Source organism: Eretmochelys imbricata, chromosome 14, assembly GCF_965152235.1.
Source record: "Eretmochelys imbricata isolate rEreImb1 chromosome 14, rEreImb1.hap1, whole genome shotgun sequence".
Lineage (NCBI taxonomy): Eukaryota > Metazoa > Chordata > Testudines > Cheloniidae > Eretmochelys > Eretmochelys imbricata.
Genome location: NC_135585.1, coordinates 51488548 through 51514965, shown reverse-complemented (window position 1 = coordinate 51514965; position 26418 = coordinate 51488548). Strand labels below are relative to the sequence as shown.

The 26418-nt window shown below is 55.6% G+C and overlaps 2 protein-coding genes across 10 annotated transcripts in view; both read left to right on the top strand.

Moving 5' to 3' along the window:
- LOC144274155 (uncharacterized) overlaps positions 1-26418 on the top strand; it is a 135297-nt gene that overhangs the window by 95195 nt on the left and 13684 nt on the right. The gene's annotated exons all lie outside the window — the stretch shown is intronic.
- On the top strand, positions 1495-24958 carry MGAT1 (alpha-1,3-mannosyl-glycoprotein 2-beta-N-acetylglucosaminyltransferase). Of its 9 annotated transcripts, none has more exons than XM_077833536.1 (4): positions 1495-1539; positions 3943-4579; positions 13384-13626; positions 20818-24958. In XM_077833536.1, exon 4 carries the CDS (start codon positions 20892-20894, stop codon positions 22251-22253), a length of 1362 nt encoding a protein of 453 aa, XP_077689662.1. In that variant the 5' UTR covers positions 1495-1539; positions 3943-4579; positions 13384-13626; positions 20818-20891; the 3' UTR covers positions 22254-24958. The 9 variants fall into 9 exon arrangements, with proteins under 9 accessions (XP_077689662.1, XP_077689660.1, XP_077689659.1 ...); XM_077833534.1 differs by lacking the exon at positions 1495-1539 and adding an exon at positions 2383-2445 and having other exon boundaries at positions 13384-13496; XM_077833533.1 differs by lacking the exon at positions 1495-1539 and adding an exon at positions 2383-2445.

The window sequence follows — 26418 nt, the reverse complement described above, 5'->3', positions numbered from 1 at the left end:
GAAAGGATACCAAACCGCCCGGCCCCAGTCACAGTTATGCACAGAGACCCCTGTACCCCCTCCCTCCCAGTGGTGCCTCAAATTTTCAGGTGTCCTAAGCAGCCGCGTATACCATGTATGGCTAAGGACAGCCCTGGCCACTAATCTCTGAGGCTTGCGGAGCAGGATCTTAGAGCATGGGAATTTGTGACTCTTTCTTTTTGCGATGACTTTTAATATTTGCCTGAATAATCTTCTTTAAACAGCAGCTCCGGAGAGAATAAAGTCCCTGCCCAAAAAAGAGCTTAGCAAAGGATATTTGGCTGATGTGTAACCTTGTACTATTTGTTAAAGGACTTGAGGATCATTTGGGTTGAAAGGGGCTGTACACCATTCTCAGCGGCTCCATTCAAGATGTAGCTGGGAGGCAGCAATGTCCAGTGGTTAGAGAGGGGCTGCTCAAGAAGGGAACGGAGAAGAAGGGAATTTGAAGCCAGTGGGAGTCTGGACTCCTGGCTTCTGTTCTGAGCTCTGGGAAGGGAATGGAGTCTAGTGAGTCAGAGCAGAGGGGAGAATGGGAGTCAGGGTTGATCCCTGGCTCTAGGCAAAAAAAAAAAAAATTGTTTGTATGTAATTAATTATAAAGCAATGAATGATAATAAAATAATGACTGTAATAAAACAATGATGACCATAAAATAAAAACATACATGGGCAGGCAGACTGAGTAAGACAGCGACATGAGGCGCTTGTGGAGCCTCTAGGGGGCAGCTGGGGAGATTGTCAATATCGCTTCAGTTTAACAGGTGTATAAGGAGACTTGGCAGCATTCAAGTTTTATTTTTTCCATGTTTCGATGTTTATTTTTAAGCATTTTTTAATTTGATCCATTTAAATTGTTGCAGTTGCGGGAATTAAGCAGGATCAGCCACAAGGGGGTCAGACAATAATTAACGAGTTAATAGGCGTTGAGATTCAAAAAAGTTAAAGCTTTATTGGTGTTAAAACACATCATCCCCATCACATGTCTAAATATACAATGGAAATATCCGTAACATCAAACTGGAATAAATTCTCAAGCAGCCTTTTCCTTGGGTTGCCCAGCTGTTAATGTTGATTATTACTGATATGGAAATGTTTTTTGTGGGGCTGTGTGTGTGCATGGTGAAATCGACATTTTTACTGATCAAAACCGAATCCTTCCAAGCCCAGTGTATAACTGGGAGGTGGGGGGAGGTTGATTTGGCTCCCCACTGATGATTCAGGCCAGGGGCTGAATTACACTCCAGTCGAGACAGGAGCATCTGCATCTGCGGCCGATCCAGGGGTTTGGGAATAATGGGGGCGGGGCTAAGGGGATTGGAAGCAGGGGGAGGAGCCAGCGGGGAGGAGCTAGAAGCATGGGGCGGGGCCAGGAAGCAGGGGGAGAGGTCAAGAGGGCGCGGCCAAGGCGGGGTAGAGGGAGAGACGGCCAGGAGGCAGGGGCGGGGCCAGGAAGTAGGTTCGGGGCCATGGGAGCTGGGAAGGAGACATGGTGAGGAACCATTATCCAGTCCCTAAGGTTCGCACTGAGGTTATATGGTACATTCCAACACTCACCCCACGCCCCCGCCAGGGCCTAGTTTGGTTTCTCCCTCCCGATCCCACTGCCCAACAGAAAAGGTTCTCTTCACCTCCCCTCCCTCGGGCTGTACCACTGCCCCCAGTATAGGGGAATCGGAAGGGAAGAAACCAACTCTCAGCGCTTCCCCCTCCCGGACACACCAACATGATAGGCACGGCGGGGGAAGGGTTGTAACCGCGCTGCAAGAGGGGAGGTGGAATCCTTCCCCTCCTCCTGTAGGAGTATTCACCCCCCCGTGTGGGATTGGACTGTTCCAGACCCCTCTCTCGGTGGGGAGTTGGGCGCGTTCTAACGTGGGGGGAGACATTGATAGTTACGTCAAATCCCTCTGAAAAAGGGGTGTGTGTGTGTGTGGGGGGGTGAATCCCATAGAGAGAAAGGGGGTCGTTACAGGATGGAGCCTCAGCCTGGGGGTAATTTTAACCACAATGGAAGCAGAGTTCTCGTTCCCCCCTGCTTGCGATCCGAATGGTTTGCTCCGCAGGAAACCCAGATCCTGCTGCGCCGCAGGGTCGAGCTCGTGGGGGTGGGCGGAGGGGGCGGAGTTCCGCCTGTGGGCGTGTCGAGGTTCCAGCGGGCCGCAATGAGCCGTTAGAAAGGGGGATGGGGGGTTTCTCACTGGGGGCGTGGCCCGAGGAAAATTCGAAAGGGGGCCTGACTCCCGGCCGCGCGGGGGGAGGGAGGGTGAAGGAACGGGGCGTGGTCAGCCTAAAACGTGGGGCGGGGCTAGGCTGGGGCGACGCGGGGCGGGCCGAGCGGTTGCTATGGGTTCGCTTCCGGCGCTGGCAGGCGGAAGTGGCTGGAACCTGGTGGCTGATGCTGCTGTTGCTGAGGCGGCTCTGGGTCAGTGGGGAAGGGGCGGGGGGGGGAGGCAGGAGCAGCCTCTCGTCCCCCCATATCTCCAGGCGGGGAGGAGTAAGGAGCTGCTCCCCATATCCTCGGGGGGGGGGGAAGGAGCTGCCCCCCATATCTCCAGGCGGGAAGGAGTAAGAAGCTGCCCCCCATATCCTCAGGAGGGGGGGAGGGGTTGCCCCCCATATCTCCAGGCGGGAAGGAGCAAGAAGCTGCCCCCCATATCCTCAGGAGGGGAGGGAGCTGCCCCCCATATCTCCAGGCGGGGAGGAGTAAGGAGCTGCCCCCCATATCCTCGGGGGGGGGGGGAAGGAGCTGCCCCCCATATCTCCAGGCGGGAAGGAGTAAGAAGCTGCCCCCCATATCCTCAGGAGGGGGGGAGGGGTTGCCCCCCATATCTCCAGGCGGGAAGGAGCAAGAAGCTGCCCCCCATATCCTCAGGAGGGGAGGGAGCTGCCCCCCATATCTCCAGGCGGGGAGGAGTAAGGAGCTGCCCCATATCTCTTCAGGTGTGGGGGGGAGGAGCTGCCCCTCCCCCCCCCCCCATCCTGGGCAGAGGGCGCAGAGCTGGAAAGGAGTCTAGGAGCTGCGGAGAGGGGTAATCTGAGGAGATTGTCCGAGGAGGGAAAAGAGAGGCCGCTGTGCCTCTGTCCCCCAGGTGCAGGTGGACCGGGGAACTCAAGGATGAATAAATATACTACTATGTGGAGGGAAGAGAGAGGTTTCCAATGGGCGAAGGCACCATCGGGCTGGAGCTCTGTATTAGGGTGACTGTCCCATGGGATTGGAGGGGTTGTTGGGGTGAACGTCCTTTGGGAGCAGAGTAAGGCAAAAGATTCTGCAGGGTGGACAGGGCAGAGTGAATGTACCATGGGGCATGGACAGGAGGTGAGACCAGATGGAAATCCCACAGGAGCAGTGGGCAAGCGGCATATTGGGTGGATGGGAGGAGAGGGGGGGCATTGGTTAGATATAGTACAGGAGGGTAGGTGGAGACAGCATACCATGGGAGCAGTGTGTGGGGGACCTTTGGGGAGGAGCATATTGGGCAAGCATATCACAAGAGTGGAAGTGAAGATATTGTGAAGACATGATTGGAGCATAGTTGGGGAGGCATTCTTGGGTGGATATACCACAAGAGAGGAAATGGAGCTATCCATAGGAGCAGAGTGTGCGTGGGATAATAGGTGGCTATATTCCAGGAGAGGAGGAGGTTGATTGACTGTAATAGGGTTGTAGGGCCCTGGCTGTGTGATAGATGCTGTTAACATTGGGATTACAGAGCAGGAAACTAACCTTGTCCTTAGAAGCAGGTTTCTGTGTGAGGGGGCAGAACTAGGGAAGTAGGGCTCAGTGGTACTCATCCTCTGTTACCCATCCTGAGGAGTGGGGGAATAAAGTCAGTATGGAGACTGATCCTGTTGGCATTAATACTAAAGAGCGGGGGTGGAAGCCAGTGTCTAATACAGCTGTGTGTCTGTTACACAGAGCCAAGGGGGAATTGAAAGGAGACGAGGATGGCACGCCTTACCCACCTCCCGGATATGAGACTGGCTGGGATCTGGCGGGACTTTAGGAGATGGGATGCCGGGGCTTTGGTTTGTCCCTGAAACTGGTGGTGCGCCAACTTGTTCCTGGGGAGTGAGAGCTCACCAGGAGACACGGATGAGCAGAGAGCTGCCGGACGATAACAGCAATGAGGCGACGCGACCTGTGGGCTATCTGCAGCAGCGCTGATCGGGAGCGGTGAAAACCAGACTCTTGTGTATGCTGCCGCCCTCCTCCCCAGAGACCCGAGGGGCTGTAATGGCTTGATTTCCTAGGAGTCTTGAAGGACACTTGAGGAGAGACGGGGAGTTATCTCAAGGATTGGAGAGACCAGTACAGAACTTGCCCGCTCCTTTCAGTGGGGGAAGCTTGGCGTGTGTTTATTAGTTTTGAACCGGGATAGGGGGAGCTGCGTGGCCCATTCAGGAGGTGGAGAGGCTCTTTCCTGCTGTTCCTCCTGCACTGAGTCCTCGAGTGAGGTCCTGAAAGGGGGAGGGGGGAGCCCAGAGACCCCCCTCCCCCGGGAGAGAACCAGCGGCCAGGAGTCCACCAGCAACACTGAGCCGACACCAATCAGGTGAGATTTATTTATGACGTGCCTGTCAAAATTGGTGGAGAAGCTAGGCTTTCCTGCTGTTCTTTCTATTGTCCTCTTGTTTCTGTTGCCCACTGGAAGATGATTTCCTTCTGCCTTGAGTCCATCCTACAGATGAAGTGCCGGGGAAAAGAGAATGCATGTTGCAGGTAAAGAAACAAAATTGGATGGTTAACCGGTGGAACTCATTGGCGCAGGATTTTGAGGTAGTTCAGTATGAGGCCTATAGCTTGGCAAGCTAAAAGGCTGGGACTTCTGTGAATACATATAGTGTCTCTGGGCTAGGGCTACAACGGTGATGGTCCTTGCTGGGGTTCAAGGTATAAGATGATCAATAGCTGGGGTTACCAACAAACTTCCTTCCTGCCCTGGGATCACGTTGTCTGTGTGTTGCCTTTGGAGCATCTGGTGCTGGCTGGCATGTGACAGTGGAACAGATGCTTCTGTTCCCTTAGTGATGGTCCCATTGAGGTGATAGAGGGGGGTTGGATGCTGGGAAGTGACTTGCCCAAGTTCAGAAGGCCCCATATCCCATTCCCTGAGCCTTCCAATCCTCTTCGACCTGGGATCTCTTAGAAGTAAAAAATCCCTGTAATCCCATTCTGTGAGCCAGCCACTCAGCGACATAGGGCTGGATTGAATTTGACCCTGCTGGAGTGTTTGTAATGTGTGGTGGTTGTGGGCTCCAGAGCTCTGGTACTAGTCCTGCTTACCATCCTTTTGGTGTTCTCTGTTCTGAGACAATGATCTTTGGCAGACAGGCTGGGGGCTGATGGGTGTTTTACAGCTGATAGGACACTGTGGTATACACATTCCTATCTCTTCCCAATACCAGAAAAAAGCCAAGACGTGTTTTTTTGTTTGTTCTGGAATGCAAACTTGAATGCAACCCATCTTCAGCGAGAGAGTGACAGGACTTTTCTGTGCAGTGCTCGATAGCCAGCACCTAGATATTGCCTTTGCTCTTGGGCTCATCTCTATCCTGTGCTCAATCCCTGCCCCGCGTCCCCCCTCTATCTGGCTCTGGGACCCCAAGCTTTAACAGGGCCCGAAGGTGCTCAGAGCAACTGAAAATGAAGTTGCTGTGCCCTGATACCGTGTGTTTTGGACTGGGGGACCTGTTTTTATTTACATCAACACATTTCTTCAGTGTTGACACTGACATGAGCAGTAGTGTTCCCAGCATGTTAGTAAGGGTTTGTCCACACTGCAGTCATAGGGCTTGAGCCATTGAGCAAGCCTTGATCTAAGGTAGTTCAGGTCCCGGAGTGATCTAGCTGCAGCAGCATGAGCTAACCTCACAAGTGATTACCCAGGTTCCAGATAGGCTTGTATAGTCAGTGTTGCCGATGCTTTACAGCTCTGGAACCTGAGTGTAGCTAAACTGAAGTGAGCCCAAGTACGTCTACGTGCGCTGCAATCGCACCCTGCGATTGCAGTGTAGACATACCAAGGCAGCTACCTAAGGTGTCTTGCAAAAGGAGGTGGACAGATCAGACAGCATAAAGTTAACCTGTGAAGGAAAAACAAGTTGGTTGAATTTCATTTTAAAGAAGGGGCAGGTCTAGACTGTTTGTAATTCAGGTGATTCTTTTGTGCCTCCCTGAAAATCCAACCTTTCCACAGTTTCAACCAATTATAGGATTCTTTTCTACTTCCTGTATTTTTGTTCTGAGTTTGTACAGCCCCTAGCACGCTGGGGTCCTGATCCATGACTGAGGCTCCTAGATACTATGGTAATAGAAATTACTACTACTAACAATTATTGTTTGTGGTGTTGTGAGCTGTTAAACAGCTGCCATGCCACACCCCAGAGGTGGCTGCAGTTCAGCACTGGGTGAAATGTTTTGTGTATCAGTTACAGTGCTTTGGGTTCTCTTGCTGCTGAGCCTGATGTAGCTGCTGAGCCAGCTCTGTCCTTTAGGATGATGGGTCCTACATAAACACAAGTTGGTTTATTTCTAGTAGGGTAGTGCCTGGAGGGCCCATCGTTCTGGGTTCTGCACATACACAGAGCTTGAGCACTCAGGAGGCTTATTGGGGAAACTGAGGCTTGGCAAGATGCAGGGCCTTGCCCAAGCTCCGAGAGTCAGTGGCAGAACTGAGAATTGAACTCAGGTCTCTGGAGTCCCAGCCCACAGGCTTAACCACACAGGCGCTTTTACGATGTTCAGTCTAATGGACTCGATAGTTCTCGACTGGGATATTTCTTGTGCTCTCTGAACACTTTGGCAGCTAGATACAAAACACACTTAGCATATCACGACCACAGCAAGGGCAATTAGCTTAAATTATTATCTCAAAAGGCTGGAGTGAGTTCATGTCCCTCCATCTGTTATTTAAAAGGGAGACGCTTTCAGCCGAGGTTGGATAATAAATGGAGGCAGTGAGATGGGGGGGTTGGGGGGGAGGCTCTCCCAGATGATGGGAACTGTAGAGGGGAAGGTTCTTGTGTCCTCAGTGGGGCAATTGTGGGAAAGGGCAAGGAGGGGATGGATGCTAGCAGAAGGGAGTAAAGAGACTAGATCTGCTGGTACTCTCCTCCCCGCCCCCACTGGTGGTCTAGCTCTGGCTCCCTCACACACACAGCTCTACTGAGGCCTCTCAATCCTGACTCTCAGCCACCCCACTATTCCAGCGCTGGGCTATCCTCTCCAGTACTACAAATCCATGGTGGTGCTGTACTCGAGGGGATGAATCTGAACTGGATCTTGACATGGATGGGGACGCAGAGCAGGGTTGATGTGAGCTACACGGCCAGTCTGCAGTTCCTGGTCGTATGTGCAGTTCTAGTGGAAACTCGTTTTTTGTGGTAGAGCTGGGGGGAGGGCAGCCAACGGCTGGGATAGCAGGGAGCTGCAATCAGGATTGAGGGGTATCAGTAGAGTTGTGTGTGGGAGAGCCCAAGGCTGGGATTCTCCAGAATTGGAGATGTTCTCAGCCCCCAACCCAGTGATGGTGCTGCTCTCTAAACTAGAGATGGCTGCATTTCAGAGGTGGCGTGGGTGAGAGAAGCTAGTGTGTTAGAGCAGTGGGGACTGGGAGTCAGGACTCCTGGGTTCTGGGAGGGGAGTGGGGTCTAGTGGCTAGTGTGAGGGGCAGGAGTCAGGGTTTGGCATATGTTCCTAAACCTGTCAGTCTCCCTATGTGACCTTGGCCAAGTCACTGAATCTCTGTGCCTCAGTTTCCCCCTCCATACTATGCATGGTAGTGCAACGTGCCTGCCTTGGTAAAGTGCTTTGAGATCAAGGGATGAAAAGTGTGATAGGTGCTTATTATGTCTGATAGTACTGTGTAATCAGACAGAGCAATCATCACTAAGGGCCAGATAGCAGCTGCCCTTCCCCGTCTCCTGAGATTGGGGGGGCTGAGCTGATGGCAAACTCACCCGCATCTCTTCTCTTGTCTGTAACTGGTTAGTGACATAATCAGCTCTGGAAGTGGCTTTTGTCTGCATGCCATGTGGCTGATCCTTGGTTAGCAGCCCTTGCAGGAATCTTGGCATAGGCTGGCACCTGTCTATCTTGGGTGTGTAGACCAGTTCACACCCCGATGCTACTGGTATAACCAGGTAGGCTGGTTCTCCTTCCTCTGCACTCTGTAGCACATCCAAGAATGCATCACTCCATGCGGGGCTGAAGCACCGTGGGATAGCTGACTAGATTTTTCCAGAATGCACCAGTACAGAGCCAGACAATTCCCTGCCAAACCCAGATGTGTGCCTGGTTAGGTTGTAATATGGTCTTCTGTGGCAAGGTCCCAAGGGTGCGTGAGGGGGATTCCAGCCTCTCACATACACTGGTCAGAAGATAGGATCTACCAGCCTCTTGGGAGATGCTTTTGCCGCTGGATCCCTTCTCTCCCCACTGTCCTGGGCTGAGGGTGTATCTCTGTCTCTGGGCTCCTCAGGAAGAAAGACAGCGGGTGGTGTGGAAGGCGCTTAGTTATCAGGTTCCCCTGGGCAGCCACGGAAGAGATTTCTCTCCCTGGATTGCGCTGGCCTCTCTGAGCGTTGCCCCTGCCAATGTGCCAGAGCCCAGTGCTCTTTTAGAGGCAGATGAGGGTGTTCAGTCTCCATAAGCCATTTGCCCCTGACCACCTCTCCCCATTTCGTATACGACGGACCCCTGTCTGCTCTGAATTTGATTGAGACCCACCAATTCACTTCACGCAGGGTAGACTGGATGAAAATGACTACCGCTACTCTGACCGCTAAACTCCCCTCCCAGAGCTGGCAGCAGATCCCAGGGGTGCTGATCCCCTAACCGGCCTCTCCTATGCTGGAAGTGGGGGGCTGAGAGTGGGGGATCAGCATGGCTGCTCTGTAGCGAGATTGGAACCGTCGCGGCCTAGGGGGAGGACCTCTGAGCCAGCCAGTCCTACCCTGCCTTGGTTTGGGATTGTATCACAGCTAGTGCCCCCTAGTGGAGAAGGGTCCCATGTCCCAGGCCCCACCTGCTTGAGTCAGCCGTTCCCCCTGCCTTGGGGCTGGATCAGAGCCAACATCTCCCCTGTCCATCCATCCCTGCCTCCCTGAGCCAACCCTGGGGCCAGGATTGGAGCTGGGACCTCAGAGGGGCAATGCCCTGTATCCCGTTCCCTGAGTTAGCCAATCCCCACGATTTTTCCCCTTCTCTCTGTGAGTATTGGCTGTCAGTTTGGCAATAGGCGGGACCCAGCTGGAACCGATCAGGGCCATCTGCATGCTTGAAGTGTGTGTGAGTGGAGTTGTTTTCACTGCCCTCCACCAGGATTAGCCCTACCCTGGTGTAAGATCAGAGGTTGGGCTCCCGATTGTGTTTGTTTTGCCCAGAAGATTATTCTCATTAGGGACTGACCTAGATTCGGACGAGTGTAACAGAGAGGAGAGGCTGGCAGAAGTTCAGGCCTCCACCTGCCATGTGTGCAGGGCTGGGGCGCAGTGACATCCCATCCCTCCTGTGGGGACCCTGTGTCTGTCACTGTCAACCACTGGGGCGTTACTACCTTATGCCAGCTGTTGAGGCTTCCCCTTAACTTAATTGGAGATGCTGCGCTGGGCAACTCCTGCCCAGCTTTTGGTCATCTGTGTTCTTGAGTGTCACCACCCCCCTTCCTCCAGGAGTACTTAATGATTTTATCAGATGGGGAAACGGAGGCACAGATTTGAGAAGTAACCGGTCCAGGATTCCAGTGGATGAATGGCAGAGCCACAAATACAGCCTGGGCGGCCTGACTCCCAGCCCTCTGCTCTAACCACTAGACCCAACTCCCTTTCCAGAACTGGGACTAGAACTGGGTCCTGCTCTGACCGCTAAACTCCCCTCCCAGAGCTGGCAGCAGATCCCAGGGGTGCTGATCCCCTAACCGGCCTCTCCTATGCTAGAAGTGGGGGGCTGAGGGTGGGGGATCAGCATGGAAGTGGGCTGGATGGGTTGCTAAGTTATTGTGGGGGCTGGGGGAGATGCAGGAGCAACTGGCCTTGGTTTTAACCCTTAGTGACCTGACCCCATGCACTTAGCACCCTGAATGTTATTGCTGACCCTTGCAATGTCTTTCCCTTCCCCGCCCCGTCCCTTTGGGTTGCTGACTTGATTGGCGCACAGGAGACGCCTTCCCCTTATCCTGGGACCTGCTGTGCTGGCTGGTTTCCTGTTTGCCTTCTGTGCGCCCCCTGCACTCCTCCCCCCTTCACAGAGAACCCCCTCCCACCCTCTACTGCTCTGTGATGGCTGCCAGCTGTTTCCCATTAGAGAGCAGGCAGCAGAGGAAGGGAGGACAGGCTGTTCCTCACGTCTCCCTGTGTTTGCGTCTGGCTCTGATCTACCTTTGTAAGTGAACTAGATCAGTAGACAGCAGGGCTCTGAGCCCTCCCCGCAGTGGGCTAGCTCCCCATGCACAAACCACCATCCCAATGGGGTTTGCCCTATAGGTGCCCCCCACTGGAGGTGGATAAGGGCGGTCAGGAAGGCCAAGGGATAGAGGCTGCCGAGGCTGCCAGCAAGCTACGGGTGGGGGTCGAACCAGTCCTGTGTATCTAAGGGTCCGTGTTCACTGCAGAGGTAATTCAGGGGGTCAATAACCGGATGTGAGCAGCCCCACAACAAAGCCCTATCCGGGTTACTGCTCTGATTCCTTCCCCATGAATTGTGGGAGTGCTTGTCCGCTCTTCTGGGCGCACAGGGGAATTGTGGGAAAGCATTGGAGGACTATCAGCACTCGAATGGTTTAGCCTGTGTCCTCACTGCAAAGTCAGCAGGCTGAGTGGAAATGGATCCTAAGCACTAACCCACACCCCCAGCCGGGCCCCGTTAGCACCACCAAGTTCAGCTGAGAAGGTTTTGGGAGGGGGGATGGGGCAGCTCCTGGGTAGGAGCCTGGGCTAATTGCAGTGAAGAAAGACCCTGAAAGCGTGAACCTCTACTGCCCGAGCATGGAAGCAACAGCAGCGTCCTAAACCTCTATGTGGGCCGGCCAGAAGAGGGGGTAGAGAGCCCGGCTCTGCCTGCCAAGGTTACCCCAACCCGGGAGCTTGTGGCTGTGAGCGGAACCCGGTTCCAGGGAGGAATTGGGCTGAGAACCTCCAGCTCGTTTCACGCATCCCTCTCTTCACGGGTGCATGCTGGGAAGCGAAGAGCTGTGGCATAAACCCTGCGAGAGCTCCAGTGGAGGAGAGAGATGGCGACCCACATGGCGGGTGTGGGGGTGACTGTACCGCTTCATCCGTGTCTTGAGCCAGTCCTGATGCCGATGCTTAGGGCAGAGTGGAATCCGGCTTGCTTTTTCATCCGCTGTGTTGGCGGGATCAGGCCTGCTGATCCAAACGGTAAGGGCTTGTGTCTCTCCCCAGTTTCCCTTTTTCACCCTGCTCCCGTAGCATTCAAATGCCCCACACCAGACCATAGCAACCACACAGCAAGATGGCACAGGGATTGCTCCCTCTGCACTGAAACGCAGCCACCTCTGGACTAGGTGTAGCATAGGGGTTCAACCCCCTTAGGCGGTCATGAGGTTATTACTGGGGGATTGCGAGCTGTCAACTTCCATCCCAACCCCCGCTTTGCCTTGAGCTTTATAATGGTGTTAAATATATAAAAAAGTGTTTTTAATTCATAAGGGGGGTCACGCTCAGAGGCTTGCTATGTGAAAGGGGTCACCAGTACAAAAGTTTGAGAATCACTGGCGTAGCAGGTGCTGCTGTGTAGCCACCCGTGAGCAAGCCAAGAGGACAGGAAGTGAAATCCCCAGATGAACCAGCGAGGGGAGCTTTCGAGAGGCAGCCAGAGTTGAGATTCAGCTGGGGCGCTGGAGGAAACCGCTTAATTGTTGGGTGCTGTTGGCGAACGATCACAAGTGATCAGGGCCTGTTTGCACCGCCTCATGTGAAAAGAGAGAGCCCCCTCGCTGCACCACACTGGGTTACTGCGGATGGCGCTGACCAAGAGGGGAGGGGCAGTCCCTACTGAGACACCCCCCCCACCACCACCACCTCTCTAGGTGCCCTCTGCAGCCCCTAGATCTCCCTGGAGATCTCCCGTCCAAATGCTGACCTGGCCTGGTCCTGTTTGCTTGAAATCTCCACTCTGAGGTGGAACAGCTATAAAAAATGGGGCAGATACACCTCCAATTTCCTACAGGGAGCATGTGTGTGTGAGATCAAGAAGGGTGTTGATGCAGATCTCTTCCCTCTATCTATCCCCCCCACTTTTGTGACTGTAACTGTCTCCCCTTGGCTTTTTCCCTTGTGCTGTGATGGGAGGGCATCCGTCTTGGCCTGGGAAAGCCTGGGGTTGTGGGCACTGCACAAATGGCTGCTGAGATCCCTGGTTGGTGTCTGAACCCTGCACTGTAATTCCTCCAGACTCCTGGGGTGGGTGAGGTGAGGACACAGCAGCTTGAATTCCTGGCTGCTTTCAAAGGCTGGGGCGGGGGCAGGGAATATTCTGTTTAATTTCTTGTAAGGCCCATTTCCTGACACCCCCCCCCCACCACCACCACCACCACCTTGAGCCAGCCATTTGCCCTCCAAGCTGGGGCTGGCTCCCACAAAAGGGGAAAGGTCCCCTTCCGCAACCCCCATTGAGCCAGTCCTTCGCCCTGGACTTGGTTCAGAGCTGGTGCCCCCTAGAGGAGAAAGACCCCATTTCCCCCCCTGTCCCCCAACCTGGGGTCAGATTTGATTGGCTCCGTTTACCTCCTGAACCCCCCTCCATCTCTGTTTCCAAGGGAGCAGCTGCCGAGGGAACAGTTAATGGTTAACTCTCCTCTATAAGCAAACGTGGCATTAGAGATTAACTCAATGGGGCTGTCTGGTGTTCAGGCTAATCAGCTGCAGGAAAGGGCCGGCTCCCAAAGCTTCATCAACAAAGTTTGATCCTTGGCCTGTGACCCACTCTCCAATTTCTCACCCTGTCCCCGCTAGGCTCTGGGCCAGATTCTGCTTTGTTACCCTGCTGTGTAAATGTGGAGTTCCCCTGCTGCTCTCTAGTCAGGCTGGGGTCACTGAGAGCAGGATCCGGCCTGGACTCCATTGATGGAAGTGGGGTCGCTCCTGATTTACCCAGGGGCAACAACAGAGATCAGGATCCGGCCCCCTTCACCTCTCTCTTCCTGTCCCCGCTCCACAAAGATCCTGTAAGCCTTTGATTCTCCTGTTCACCTTTCTCCCAGGTCTGGGTGTGTGAGGGTTAAACTCTCCTTCCCTTTCAGACTTGGGGGGGGAGGGGGTGTGAAGGGAGGCTGACTTCCTGATGGAGAGGGCCGCCCCATAGCAACCTCTGACCCTGCTTTCCTTCCTCCTCTCCTAGCCTACATGGGAGGGCCACGTTTCCTGGTACTGCTGAGGGGAGTGAAACCAGCTGAGCCAGCGAGGACTGTGCCGAAACTGCCGTGCGTTAAAACTTCAACAGGACACGGCTCGGTATGTTGCTGTCCCCTCTGCTCTGTACCATTGCCCAGAGCGGATCTGTCTGCTGTTTCTCCCCCCATCCCGCCCCCCACTGCAGCTGGAAATCAGATATCAGCAGAGAGAGAGAGAAGTGATTAGAGAGGTGAGTTCATAATGCTGGACTTGGGTCGCTTGCCTTGTTGAACAGCGACTGGTACAGAGAGAGGCAAGAGGTGGGGGTTAGCTAGGGGACAGAGCCAGAGTCTATAACAAGTGGGGTCCTCGAGCTGGACATGTGCACAGACAGAGGGGAGACTGTCTCCTGAGCTGCAGCCTTGAAGCCAGATCTGACATTCAGCTGAGGACAGAGAGGGGGTGAGTGTGAAATGGACACAGCATCTGGAATCCAGAAACCCACCTGCCTTGTTATCCAGAGAGACAAGGGGTGTGGGAGAAAGCAGAACCCCTGTCCGAGAGCTTGCGGTGATGGCAAGATACCGGCTACTCTGGAAGGAGGGGAACTTTTTATGGCTAAAACTTTTGCCCTTTCCAGGGAAGGGGAACAAAGAAACTTTTTAGAGGGATCTAAAGCACTCATGATCTTCTATAAGCTGTACGTAATCTGTGATCAGGTGGGTGAGACCACGGCTGCTTCTGTGTGATTGTGATCATGTCTAGGGTGGTACTTATTGACTATATTACAATGTTCCCTAGAGCCCCAGCTGAGATCAGGGCCCCATTGTGCCAGGCACTGCCCACACACGCAGAGACAGTCCCTGCCCTGGGGACTTTTCAGTCTAAATAAAGAAGGTGGGAGGGTGTGGGACAGAATTATTATATCTCCAATATGCTTTCCAGGAAGAAGGAATATTTAGTGTTAGTTTTCCCTCCTGTCTTCTTGGCCGGTGTTTCCTTCCCATCCCAGGAGGGTTGGACAGTGTGAGGAAAATGTTTCTAGTCTCTGGAAAGCAGCCCAGCAAGGCAGCTGTGTCTGGAGGCCCCGGTGACAATATGGTGGATCCGTGGTTTTGTGTTATTTTGTGGCGCGCTGTTCAAACAGCGTTCCTGAGTCTGCCTGGTTCTGTACGACACCCACCACGGTAGCTGTTCTGAGTCCCAAGGCTGCAGCACATACGGGCAGTGTTATATTCTTGAGTCGGTTGCTGCCGGGTTAGATGTGGCTGTTTTGTACTGAGTGGCTGGGGAAGCTAAAGCAGTGGGGAGGTATTATCTGAATCCACTAGTGTTTGAGGGGTGTCAATCCCTGGGTGAAATTTGTGTTATGCGGGAAGTCAGATGAGATGATCGGAATGGACCCTTCTGGTTGAGGAAGAAGAGGGGTCCTTATCAGGGTTAATGCTGGAGGAAGCAGCGCCAATGCAAAATCCCCCAAAAGGCCAGGGTCTCTGTAGTTCCTCTGGCTTTTCCCCAGCTCATCAGGTTTCTGATCTCGCTTGGGGGCTGGTTTCCAGGGGAGTTGGTTTCTGGGTGGGGCTGGTTTCTGATCTAGTTTGAAGCTCTGTTCTTGCTGCTTAAAATTTGTTACAAGCTGGGTGGGCAAACTCTGTCCTTATCCCAGCATGGATGTGGGGGTTGCTCTGTCTTGTGGGGAAGTTCCTTGTCAGTAGCCTGGCCTAGTATGGGGTGGGAGGTTGAACCCCGTAGATCTGGAGGATTTGAGGAATCTGGGGTGTCGGACAAGGGGGAATGCTCCAGAAGGGAGCCAGGCAACCACAGGATCGTCCCAGGAGTTGTCAAGAAACCGGCCTGGGTGCAGTTCCCAGCTCTGCCACAAGCTCCCCATGTGACCGTGGACAAGTCACCGTGCCTCGGTTTTCCTATCTGTAAAATGAGGAGATAATCCTTCCTTTGTTCCTTGGGGCAGGGACCGTCTTGCTCTGTACGCACAGCCCCTAGTACAAGCGAGCCCCGAGCTCTGTGGGCATCTCCACGCCCTGCCACAACACACCGGTTATTAATAAGTATTGTCTAAGAGCCCAGGCCCCTGTTGTGCTCTACAGGCACTGTACAGACAGAACAGAAGGGCAGCCCCTGCCTCAAACAGCCGACAGTCTAAGGGTAAGAAGAGACACCCGCTGGATCCAGACAGCAGGAGATCATGACCGCCAGCTGTCTCAGAGGCCTCATGGCAAAGCCCGGCCCCTGCAAGGTTGCCTGTTTTGCCTTAACCACCCACTCCCTTTCCTGTACTTGATTTGCATAAACTGCAAAGGGGGAATATGTGTTGTTTTGACCCAGGGCTAGTTAGTCAATGTGGCTTTCATTTCAACAAGTCCTTCCCATCAGGGCGTGAGAAGGCAGTCTGGGCTGGCAGCCCGCCCTTGAGGATGCATTACCCCCTTAACCCTTTGAGTGCTGGGTGGGGAGGAGATGATGCCAGAGACACACCCATCCCTGTGCTGAGACCCCCTCCTTGTTTTCCTCCATCCACCCTGGCTCCAGGTTATGTCTGCTGACCCAGTGCTTGCTCTTGCCCACCGTGAGCAGGGTCCGGGTCCTGGAAGGGTAAGGGGTTGGAAGTTGGTAACAGGAGGGGAAGGTTTCTGGGATTATGAGATGAATGGGGAGGGAATTTAGGGAGGGCTTTTGGCATTAGTGAAGACGGGGAATAGCAGGATTGGCTGCTGCTCTCTGGCTTTACTCCCTCCAGCCTGGGGGACACCCAGATGTGGCTTTTGTTGAACAATGGAGGCAGCTGGAGGGGAAGTGAGAGAATCCACAAGAAAACCAATGAGATTTTCCTGTCCTGGGGCTGCCCCTCTCAAACACCTTGGCTTCCGCTGACGCTGAGAACTGAGACTCCAACCTTCCAGGATTGCCACATATCCCCTGGTGCTTTCCTCCGGAGTCGGGGCCTAAATCCCAGAGGCCTGGCCAAATCCCCACTGGGGGGAGGTGTTCCTTGATTCTGAAACTGTGCCCCCTTGCAGCCCACCACTCTGCTGTTTTCCCTTCCCCTAATGTCCTAAGCTAGAGAATGGTGTCCTGTTGCGGCTGTGTTCCTCCCCAGGGGCAGCTGCATTTCAGTGGGCAACTGATCTGATTCCTCTCTGTGGCTTGTAAAAGCTGGCGTGCTCTGAGATGGCTGGCAGGGCTCTTCACACAAGAGGCCTGCACTGAAAGAGAGGGCGGGAGCTGGACTGTGGGGCAGAGGAGGAGGAGAAAGAGACAGCCAACCCAGCCCATCTGCATATCAGCGGTCTTTTCAACCTATTGCCTCTGGTCTATGGCACCTCTTGATAAGTGCTTTGAAACTGGCTTCCCTAGCCAGGTAAGCATTTGATTGTGGTGAGCTGGGTGAGAGGTCACAAGAAGTAGAGGAGATTGGACCTACCGGGCAGGGGATCTGCTGCTGCTGGGTGGCTGGAGAGGACTTCTCTGAGCTCCGGTTACCTCTCCCTTTGCCCTGGTGGAGAGCGGACCCTGTGTTGACCACGAGCTACCTACGTCCCAGCTCTCAAATGTAAACCGAGTGGTAGGTGGCTGCAGTAGATGGGACTGGCTACAGACAGGCAGGATCTCTGGCTGCGCCGGTGTTGGCATGGGGGGGTGGCAGAATGGGATGGGCTCAGTCTCGTGCGGAGCTGCCAATGGGATGTCTCCTGTGGCCAGAGAAGTGGTTAAAAGGTTAAGCCAAGCAGGGCCTTGGCCGCGAGGCCCATCGCTGCCTCTTGAGGTTGTGAAATCACTGTGGGAGTGACCCAGAAGTCAGGCCGGGTACCCACAATGCACAGCTCTTCCTTCCCCTGGCTCTGCTCCTAACCCAATCCCCGAGCTGTTCTGTTGAGGTTTTTCCACTTGTTGCCAAATTCCTGACGTGACTTTTTAGCTCTTTAACAAATGAGCCTCAGCCCCGCAAAGCAATTAACCAGGACTGGGGTTGGGTGACAAGGCCTGGGGCCAGCCTTGCATAGCAGGCTCCTTTGCCCCACAGCCTAACCAGAGGGGGCACTGTGCTGCTGCAGTGGGGGAGCTGCCCTGGTTTTTTCCTTAGCAACCCAGGGGGAAGAGGTGGGGCTCTGAGATGCCCACCCTAACCGAGCTCTGTGTCCCCTCTCGCTCTGGCTTTAGAGGGGCCATTCCTCCTCAGCCTGGCCATAGAGGGTGCTGTGTTGCCTCTGGAGTGGGGTGGGGAGCTATTCTGCCTAACCTGGAACATGATCCATCCCCTTAGCCAGGCCATAGGGAGTGCTGTGCTGTCCACTCTCCTTGGGGCCGAGTACCTCCCTCATGCTGGCACTAGGGGGCGCTGTGCCTAACCTGGGATGCACTCCATCACCCTCTGGGCCCGCACTAGGGGGCGCTGTGCTGCTGTCCCTAGCCTGGCCCATGCTCCCTGTCTCCACAGCTTGTCACTGTGGGCCGCTTGGCCTGGATAATCCAGTCCCCTCCACCTGTGGAGAGGCTGAGTGCGTAGTTGGGCTGTTTAACCCCGTGGCTGGCACATTAACAACCGAATGGCCCAATGTACAAGGACTTAGTCCCCCTTCTGCTTCTGCCTCTTGCATTCCCTGGGGGTGGAGTTTAGCCCTCCGTTCCCCACTGCTAGCTAGGAGCCAGAATAGCACCCCGCTCGCTCTTTCCCGCACCTGTGCTGGGCTAATGGGAGGAGAAGTTTCGGGCTGTCCCAAAACTCATCAGCTCTGTTTGTGAGACACACTGGGAGCAGTAGCATGCAGAGTAAGGGGAGGCTGGTTTTCTCGCCCTTCCGTGGATCTGCTTTCCCCACTTCCTTTACTGCCCTGCAACTCCCTGGACTTAACCGTCCAGGGAAGGAGCCCAAGCTGCTGGGCTGTCTGAAAGATCCCGGAGGGTTTAGAAAGAGCCTTTTCTCTGCGCTGTCAGCAGCTCCCAAACCCGCCGGCTCAATCCTCTGTGCCCTGGCAAGCCAGGTGGAAAAAATGCAACTTGCTGCTCCAGCTTGCGTCTCTGAGTCCAGACGTTGCTTTAGAACAACGGTTAGCTTGTCTGAGAGGGACGCAGGGACATCCGATGTGCTGGAGCGGGCCTCTAGTGTGGGATCGCGCTGCCCATCAGACCAGTAGGCCCTCTTGCCCCCACTGAAATCATCAGTGGGGCCCATCTATCCTAGTGTCTTCTCCACGCACCCCGTCCTGTGATAGATCAGACCCCAGGGCTGGAGATGCTTCAAACCAGGACTGGGTGGAGCCTGGGATTTTCTGTTCTTCAACCTCTGCGTCATGGTTTCTTCCCCTCCCTCCCCCCTGAAATGTACCCAGCTGACCTCACCCCATGCCTCAGCCCCCAATCCGTTACACCACTGGGATTCTGTGGGGCTCAGCATGGACACCAGCCGGCCTGGTCCACCCCTCCCCAAGGTGTGTGCTCCAGTGAATCCAAATGATGGACAGGCTTAAGCAGCAGTGGTGTGAATCTCTGTCAGAGTCCTGTCGAGCAGAGACAGATGGACACCCCGGTTCTTCCTCCCCAGCCCCCAGGGGCCCTCCTTCCAACTGGCCCCAGATCACAGCGGCCTGACTTTCCGGGCTCCCAACTGCCATCCCAAGTCAATATTGATCAGTAAGCTCGGCTGGTCAAACAAGCCTCGTGTGTCTTGCCTTTGCGCCCCAGGCTAGGAGCCAAGCGGTGCAGGGTTGGGCTGGGGCGCTTGTTTGGGTGGGAGATCTCTGACGAAATCCCCCCCCCCCCCCGGGGGGATGTGGCTCAACAGATGGTGCTGGTCCCTCTGCGTCGGTGCTGACCCCAATGTGGCACTGGGGGGTCACTGGGCTGCAAGGAGCTGGGTGGAGGTGCAAGTCAGTGCTGGCCCCAGTGCAGTGCTGGGGCGCTGTCCCCTCGCAGTCAGCGCTGGCCCCAGAGTTAATTCCAGATGCAAAATTTAACGGGGATAATGTGTTTTCCTCCCGGCTCTTGTTCTGAGCAGCCGGCTTCGCCTTCACTTCCTGTCCCAAACTGTTGCTGGGCAGCTGTGAAATGACTGCCCCACCCCAGAGGTGGCTGCATTTCAGTGCTGGGGTGAACAGTCCATGGGTGGCGCTGCTGCACGTCTGCGAAACAACTGCCCCGCCCCACCCCAGGGGAGAGGGCTGGCTGCGTACCCAAACAATAGTGTAGCCACATGCTGCCAAAATGGCCCTGAAGCAGGGAGTTGAGATGGGGACTCGATGGTCACCGTCCCTGGCGTCCTCCCCACTTGGGTTTGCACCAGCCTGGGGGGTGTGAACATGGCTGAGCCCTGCCTGCGATTACACACACGCCTGCCGCCGCGTTAAATATAGGGCTGGGCTCTCACTGAGGGGGATTAATGAGGCTCCTGATGCAGCCACTAAGCAAGGGTGGGATTACGGGCTTAAACCGGCGCTGTGCACAGTTACCGCCCATGGGACCAGCGGGGTCTGAGCTGAGGTTCGTGCAGCAGCTCTTGGGGGAGGGAGGGGCCTGTCAGGGCATCTCTGCACGCCAGCCACTGGGCGGGGAGGAGAGGGGAGCTGCGATCCAGTGTCTATCCAGTGTTAGGCTTCATCAGCCAGTATACTCAGCTTCCTCTCCCAATGGACCCTCCTCCTCAGGCACGGGGGAGGATTACCCTTTCTGCTCACACCTGGGGTTCCCAGTCCCTCCCCTCCATGCGACTCCCCCACTCCACCCAATCTGGGAGGGGGCATTTCTGCTGCTTGGCCTAAGGCCCCCCATCCCTGCCCTGTAGGAGAACCAATTCCTGGAGTCAGGACATGCAGGGAGGGAGTTGGCCTCTGCCCCTCCAGACAGCCGAGCCGATCATGAGTTAGCTCAGCTAAAGGATAACCAAGGGGCAGGGAAGATCTTTGGTGCAGGTGGTTGAAGGGGCTGATGCCGAAGGAGGGAAGAGAGGGGCCCAAGGGTATCCCTGGGAGGAATGGGGTGACATGAAGAATGGGGCAATATAGAGTAGTCAGTGAAAGAGTCCCGAGGGGAGGAAGTATCCAGATGGGGAATCGTTTCCCCGAGGGGTGGGCTGGGGGCCCCTTTGCTGGGGACTCGTAAAACCAGGAATGGACGGAGCCCTGGAGAACAGGCTGTAGGGGCTGGGCCCTGATGGGGCGTCTCCATGTCACTAGGGGCTGGGCCCTGATGGGGCGTCTCAGTGTCACTGGGAAGAGGCTGTAGAGGACGCTCCCCAAGTGGCTTTGAACCTGATGGGCAGCTGCTGGAGCTGCTCCTCTGTCCTTACTGGCTGGAGGCCTGGAGGATTGTCTAGAGGGAGTAATCCAGCCCTGGGTCCCAGGTGGGGCTTGACTAGCAGTAATGGTGACCCATTGCTAAGATTCCCTTGTACTTCACTGACTCCCTGTCCCCCTTTCTGCCCCCGCAGGTCCATGGCTGTGGAGTGACGCCTGAGGGATCGAGAGCGCATGCGAGCTGGGGGGGGGCCTCTGCCTGTGAAGGATGCTGAAGAAGAGCAGCCTGGTCCTCTGGGGCGTGGTGCTGTTTGTGGCCTGGAACGCCCTGCTCCTTTTCTTCCTGTGGACCCGGCCCCCGGCCTTCGACGACCATAGCCACTTGACCGAGGAGGTCATCCGGCTGGCCCAGGACGCTGAGCTGGAGCTGGAGCACCAGAAGGACCTGCTGCGGCAGATCCACCGGTACAGCGCCCTCTGGAGCAAGAAGAGGAAGAAGGTGGAGGAGGCGGGTCGGCTCCCGCCGCCCGCTGCCGCCTCCAACGCTGGGGCTTTGCCCGCCACGGAGGCCGTCCCGCACCGGCCCCGGGCCTCCCCGGCCGCGGTCCTGCCTGTGGTGGTGATCGCCTGTGACCGCAGCACGGTGCGCCGGTGCCTCGACAAGCTGCTGCACTACCGGCCGTCCCGGGAGCGCTTCCCCATCATTGTGAGCCAGGACTGCGGGCACGAGGAGACGGCGCGGGTCATCGCATCCTATGGCGAGGCGGTGATGCACATCAAGCAGCCGGACCTGAGCGACATCTCAGTGCCCACGGACCACCGCAAGTTCCAGGGCTACTACAAGATCGCCCGGCACTACCGCTGGGCCCTGAGCCAGGTTTTCCGCACCTTCCAGTACCAGGCGGCCATTGTGGTAGAGGACGACCTGGAAGTGGCTCCAGATTTCTTCGAGTACTTCCAGGCGGCCTTCCCGCTCCTGTTGGCCGACCCCAGCCTCTGGTGCGTCTCGGCCTGGAATGATAACGGCAAGGAGCAGATGGTGGAGGCTGGCCGGCCGGAGCTGCTCTACCGTACGGACTTCTTCCCCGGCCTGGGTTGGCTGCTGCTGTCAGAGCTGTGGGACGAGCTGGAGCCCAAGTGGCCCAGGGCCTTCTGGGACGACTGGATGAGGCAGCCGGAGCAGCGGCGCAGCCGTTCCTGCATTAGGCCCGAGGTCTCCCGCACCATGACCTTCGGCCGCAAGGGCGTGAGCCATGGGCAGTTCTTCGACCAATACCTGAAGTTCATCAAGCTCAACGACCGCTTCGTGCCTTTCACCCAGCTGGACCTCTCCTACCTCAAGAAGGAGGAGTACGAGCGCTCATTCCTGCCCAAGGTCTACGGCGCCCCTGAGCTGCGGGTGGAGGAGCTGCAGGGCAACCAGCGCCGGGAACTGGGCACCGTCCGCGTGCAATACAGCAGCCGCGACTCCTTCAAGGCCTTTGCCAAGGCCCTGGGTGTTATGGATGATCTCAAGTCAGGGGTGCCCCGCGCCGGCTACCGCGGCATCGTCAGCTTTCTCTACCGTGGCCGGCGGGTCTACCTGGCGCCCCCTTCTGACTGGACGGGCTATGACCCCAGTTGGAGTTAGCACTGTCTCTCCCCGGACATTGACCCTTGAGCATGTTGGACCCATAAAGATCATGGAGCGGGTGGGTGGGGTGTGTGTGTGTGTGTGGGACTCAGACCTTGTATTTTTGTTTTCTGAGTGGCATTCGAGTGCATTCGGGGGAGGGGCGGTGTGTGTGTTTGTGCACTTAATACTGGGGTTGAGGGGCTGGATTATTGTGACGCCCCGATGTGGGGGGGGCAGGGGACTGGGATGGGGCATGCTGAGGCTTTCCTCACTGCCCTTCCCCTCCATCCCCCCCAGTGCCTATCCCCTTTCTGACATTGTGATCTCCTCTCTACCGCGTCCCTGAAGGTTTCTCCATGGTAGGTGAGTGGGGTCAGAGCCAATGCTGAACCGAACTGACCGATCAGTGGCTACTTTCCCAGCCTCTGTGAGCTGCGGGGGAAGAATGGAGAGAGGACAGTGACCACGTCAGCCTGGGAGGAACTAATGGAGATGCCAGGACCTGCTTAGGACCTTTGGCAGTTCCCACCTCACCATCCTTAGTTGGGGGCAGAGTGGGAGGGGGCAGGGGTCACCTCTGGCTATAGCTGGGAGGGAGCGTTGGAGATGACGTGGTGCCCTTGAAGGTCCTCAAGAGCCCATCATTCGCTGTAGGGGAGCTGGCCAGGGGCAGGGATCTTTATGTCCATGATGACCTCTTTGGTGTCTCCATGGGACCATCTCTAGCAGGGCTCGAGCATCAGAACTTTCTCGCCCTTTGACCTGCTCAGTGGTCTCCGAGCAGCCCTCTGGGTCTGGGAGGTGTGAGGAGTTGTCCTGGCTTCCCTCTATCCAGCAACGTAACGTCCCCACAACGTTCCTCTGCTTGCAGTGGGCGTTCCACCACGGTGGTCCCTTCCCTTTGTCCTTCATCGCTGCTTTTCTACACTGTGCGCCGAAGAAGTTTGTTACGGAGCCGGGGCTCTGCAATCCGGTTTGTGTTACTCTCCCTGGTGAGGAAGGGAGAGACCCGAGCTTGCGGCCTGCCTTAATCCTCAGTGGGGGCCTCCATCTTTTCCTGGGTTGAAGTTTGGTTCAAAGTTGGCTCAGTCCCTGCCGGATGGTGGCTGATTCCCCTGCTGCCATGGTCATGGTGGTCATGATTCCCTTGCTACATAGTTGGTGTAGCAATGGGGAGAGACATGAGATATCACCATGAAGGAAAACCACAGGGGTGGTGGGATACAAGAGAAGGGGCTCTCTGACAATGAGCCCTGCCTTATCTGTGGGGGTAGACCCCCCTCTCCAGTCTCCTAAGAGGTGCTGCTGAGCTGTTCAAGAGCCAGTTTGGGGAGGGAGAGTTACAGTTCAGACCTTATTTGGCCAAAATGTAGACCACACCAAAGGGTAACTTTTCCCCCACTGTATTATTTTGCTGTATTGTTCTGTTTTTGTTTTAAATCCCCTTATCTTCCCCCGTCTGGGAGGTGAGCCAGGGGAGGAGAGAAACCAAACCGCCCATTGGCATTCTACATCACCCATGAAATTGCTTGGTGCCCTAGGGCAAGTTTGGCAAAGGATGGGTGGGTGCAGAAGCTTCCCTGCGATCCAAACCCTGTTGGTGAGGTCAGGCAGAGAGGAGCTCCCATGTCAACAGCCAAGAAGGAGATGGTTGTTCCAAGAGTGTATTAAAGGGTCTGAAAATGTCCTGTCTCCAAAGTGCCCCTTCCCTCCCAGCTCTGGTAAGCCATATCCAGAGTGCTGGAGGCTTTCTCAGAGTAAGGGTGCTTCAGTGTGTGTGTGTGTGTGTGTAACTTTCCTCCCCTCCTTGGGCCAGGATGGGGGGAATCTATCGGAAGGAAGAATCTCTGGGAGAGGGAGGTCCATTTGTAGGCAGGAACTTCAGTGGGATCCAGGCAGCTCTTCAGGGAGCCATCCAGGTTGGGTTGGATCCCTGCCATTCTCCTGGGCAGGAACTGGGAGCTGGGCAGGCTCTTCCATCACACCCTGCCTGCGGCAAAAGTCCAACCCTGTTCTGTTTGCTCTGGGCTGTCCTCACCACACGTGGCTCCAAGGTAGGGCTTTCTGCCCCATGCTGCCAAGAGGCCTTTAGACTCTGGTTGACTTCAAGGTGAGGAAGTCGATCCAGCGAAACGAAGCCCGACTACGTTGTGGCTGATGGAGCTCTCCTTGTGAGCCCTCCCTGTTCCTGGCCGAAGCAATGTGAGGTTCTGGTGGAGGGAGTTTTTCCTCTGTGGGTTTGCAAGAGAGGAGTAGATATGACCACCTGGGGTGCTCTTACCCTCTTGGAGAGGATCCCATACTCTGTCCCCTACCCCCAAACACTGAGGGTGCCTGGGAAGCCAGCTGCTCTGTTCAGCCTCAGATGGAGCGGGGTCTGCACTGAGGGGAGTTGGGATTGAAGCCCACCCTTTGTTCAAGGAGGTTGATTGAAACCAGTTTCCTTTCCCCTAGTGGTTGCTCCCTCTACCAGGGGGGTTGGGATTAGTCCACTATTACCCTCTCTGCCTGCTGCCCCCTTCCCAGGGGAGGGGGGTGGTGAGAGGTAGAACCACATGCCTGGACCAGTCTTGAAGCCATTCTCAGTGGAAGGGGAGGAGGGGAGGAAGGAATTTTGAGCAGGGGGGCTGTGGGGAGGGAGGGAGAGATGCTGTTTTTATGTCCAAACGTCATTCTGCGAAAGCGAACTTTAAGGTGCAGAAACTATTTTCCAGAATAAAATAAAAGCCAGACCTTTTTCGGCTCGACACGTCATTGCTCTCCACCCCCCTCACCTTGGATTGATCCTAGGGCGGCATTTACTTGGACCTAGTTTTGAATGGCCCAAGCACCAGCCCTTCTCTGGAAAGGACTGTCCCGTAGCACCTGCCTCTCCCTACTGGTGGCATGTTCTGAACACCCTCAACTCCAGCCACCCTCACTTCAGAGCCTTGGGGTGAGACTGGCTCCCTCTCCAACCCGCATCAGCTGGGGGAAGAGTAGCAGAGCCGTTAGCCTGCTGGTGTTTAAATGCAAAGATCAGGCATGGGGAGACCCGTTGAGGGAGAGGCTGAAATGAATCTGGTCCTAACAGGGACCAATGGCTCATTGGTACTAAGTAGTTTGTCGTGGGCTATTTGTTACCTGCGGTTGATAAGTTGCCCCATGTGCAGCCATGACGGAGTCGTGGGGTGGGTTCTCTGGCTCCCGTAATTACGCCAACATGCCAGAAGAAGGGAAGGATAATCAGTGGAGCCCAAACCCCTCATGCTTTGCAAGGGGTCCAGTTGTGAAGTGAGATAGAGACCAAGACCTGTCATGTCTGAAGCAAGCCCCTTATTCAGGGGAGCATGCGATGCTCCTCTAATACAAAGGAGATCCAGGCCCTCTCTGGTGAGCTCCTGTCCTAAATGGCTTCTATTCTAAGCAGCCAATGGGTATGAGGGTAAACAGAGGCATGGTGGGGATAGGGGAGGAGAGTGACATGCCTATGGTCACACACAGCAGGTCAATGGCAGACCAGAAGCCAGCGCTGCTTTACCCACAGAACGTAGCTGCCTCTGATTGCTCCTGCTCCCTCTGGGGTCCTTCGTAAAGGACCCACATTGCCAAGGTTATCACAGGGTTGATTCTACCAGAGATGTATCTGGAGTAGCCCCTCAATAATCAGGCGTCCGGGGTGAGCTCGCAGCCTTGGTGCTGGGCTGGGACAGGGTTCCATCCCAGTGGTTCTGCTGCATGGCCAAGACCAGGTTGGCCGGTCCTGTCTCCCTAGACAGGAGAAGAGGGCCGCGCTGTCCTCTGGCCCTGCAGCTGGGTCTGGAGGGGAGGTGCAGAAAGTCCAAGGTCATGGCCACCCCATTGAGAGCCGGGAGGGGAGGGAAATAGCTGTACAGAAGTATTGAATCACGTCAATGGTAACCGTTTGGAATGGTCCCATCTCCAGTCCATGGTGGGCTTGTCTTCACTGCAGAGTTAACTCACGCCTTGCTCCTAACTCAAGTCCCAACCACATGAGCACAAGGGAGCTTTCGTCTCCATCTGGCTGGCCTGGAAGAAGGTGCCGGCAACAGCAACAGAGCCCAGCTCTTCAGCTGCTAACGTGACCATGCCGTGCCGCTCAGTGGATCGCTCTGCCGAGCCTAGCTCAGGAGCAGCTGCATTGCGAACTTGAGAGGTGTTAACACTGCTGGTAAGACCT

Bases quoted from the DNA above. Each gene is read 5' to 3' on its own strand.
- MGAT1 (XM_077833536.1), top strand. From the start codon at position 20,892: ATGCTGAAGAAGAGCAGCCTGGTCCTCTGGGGCGTGGTGCTGTTTGTG.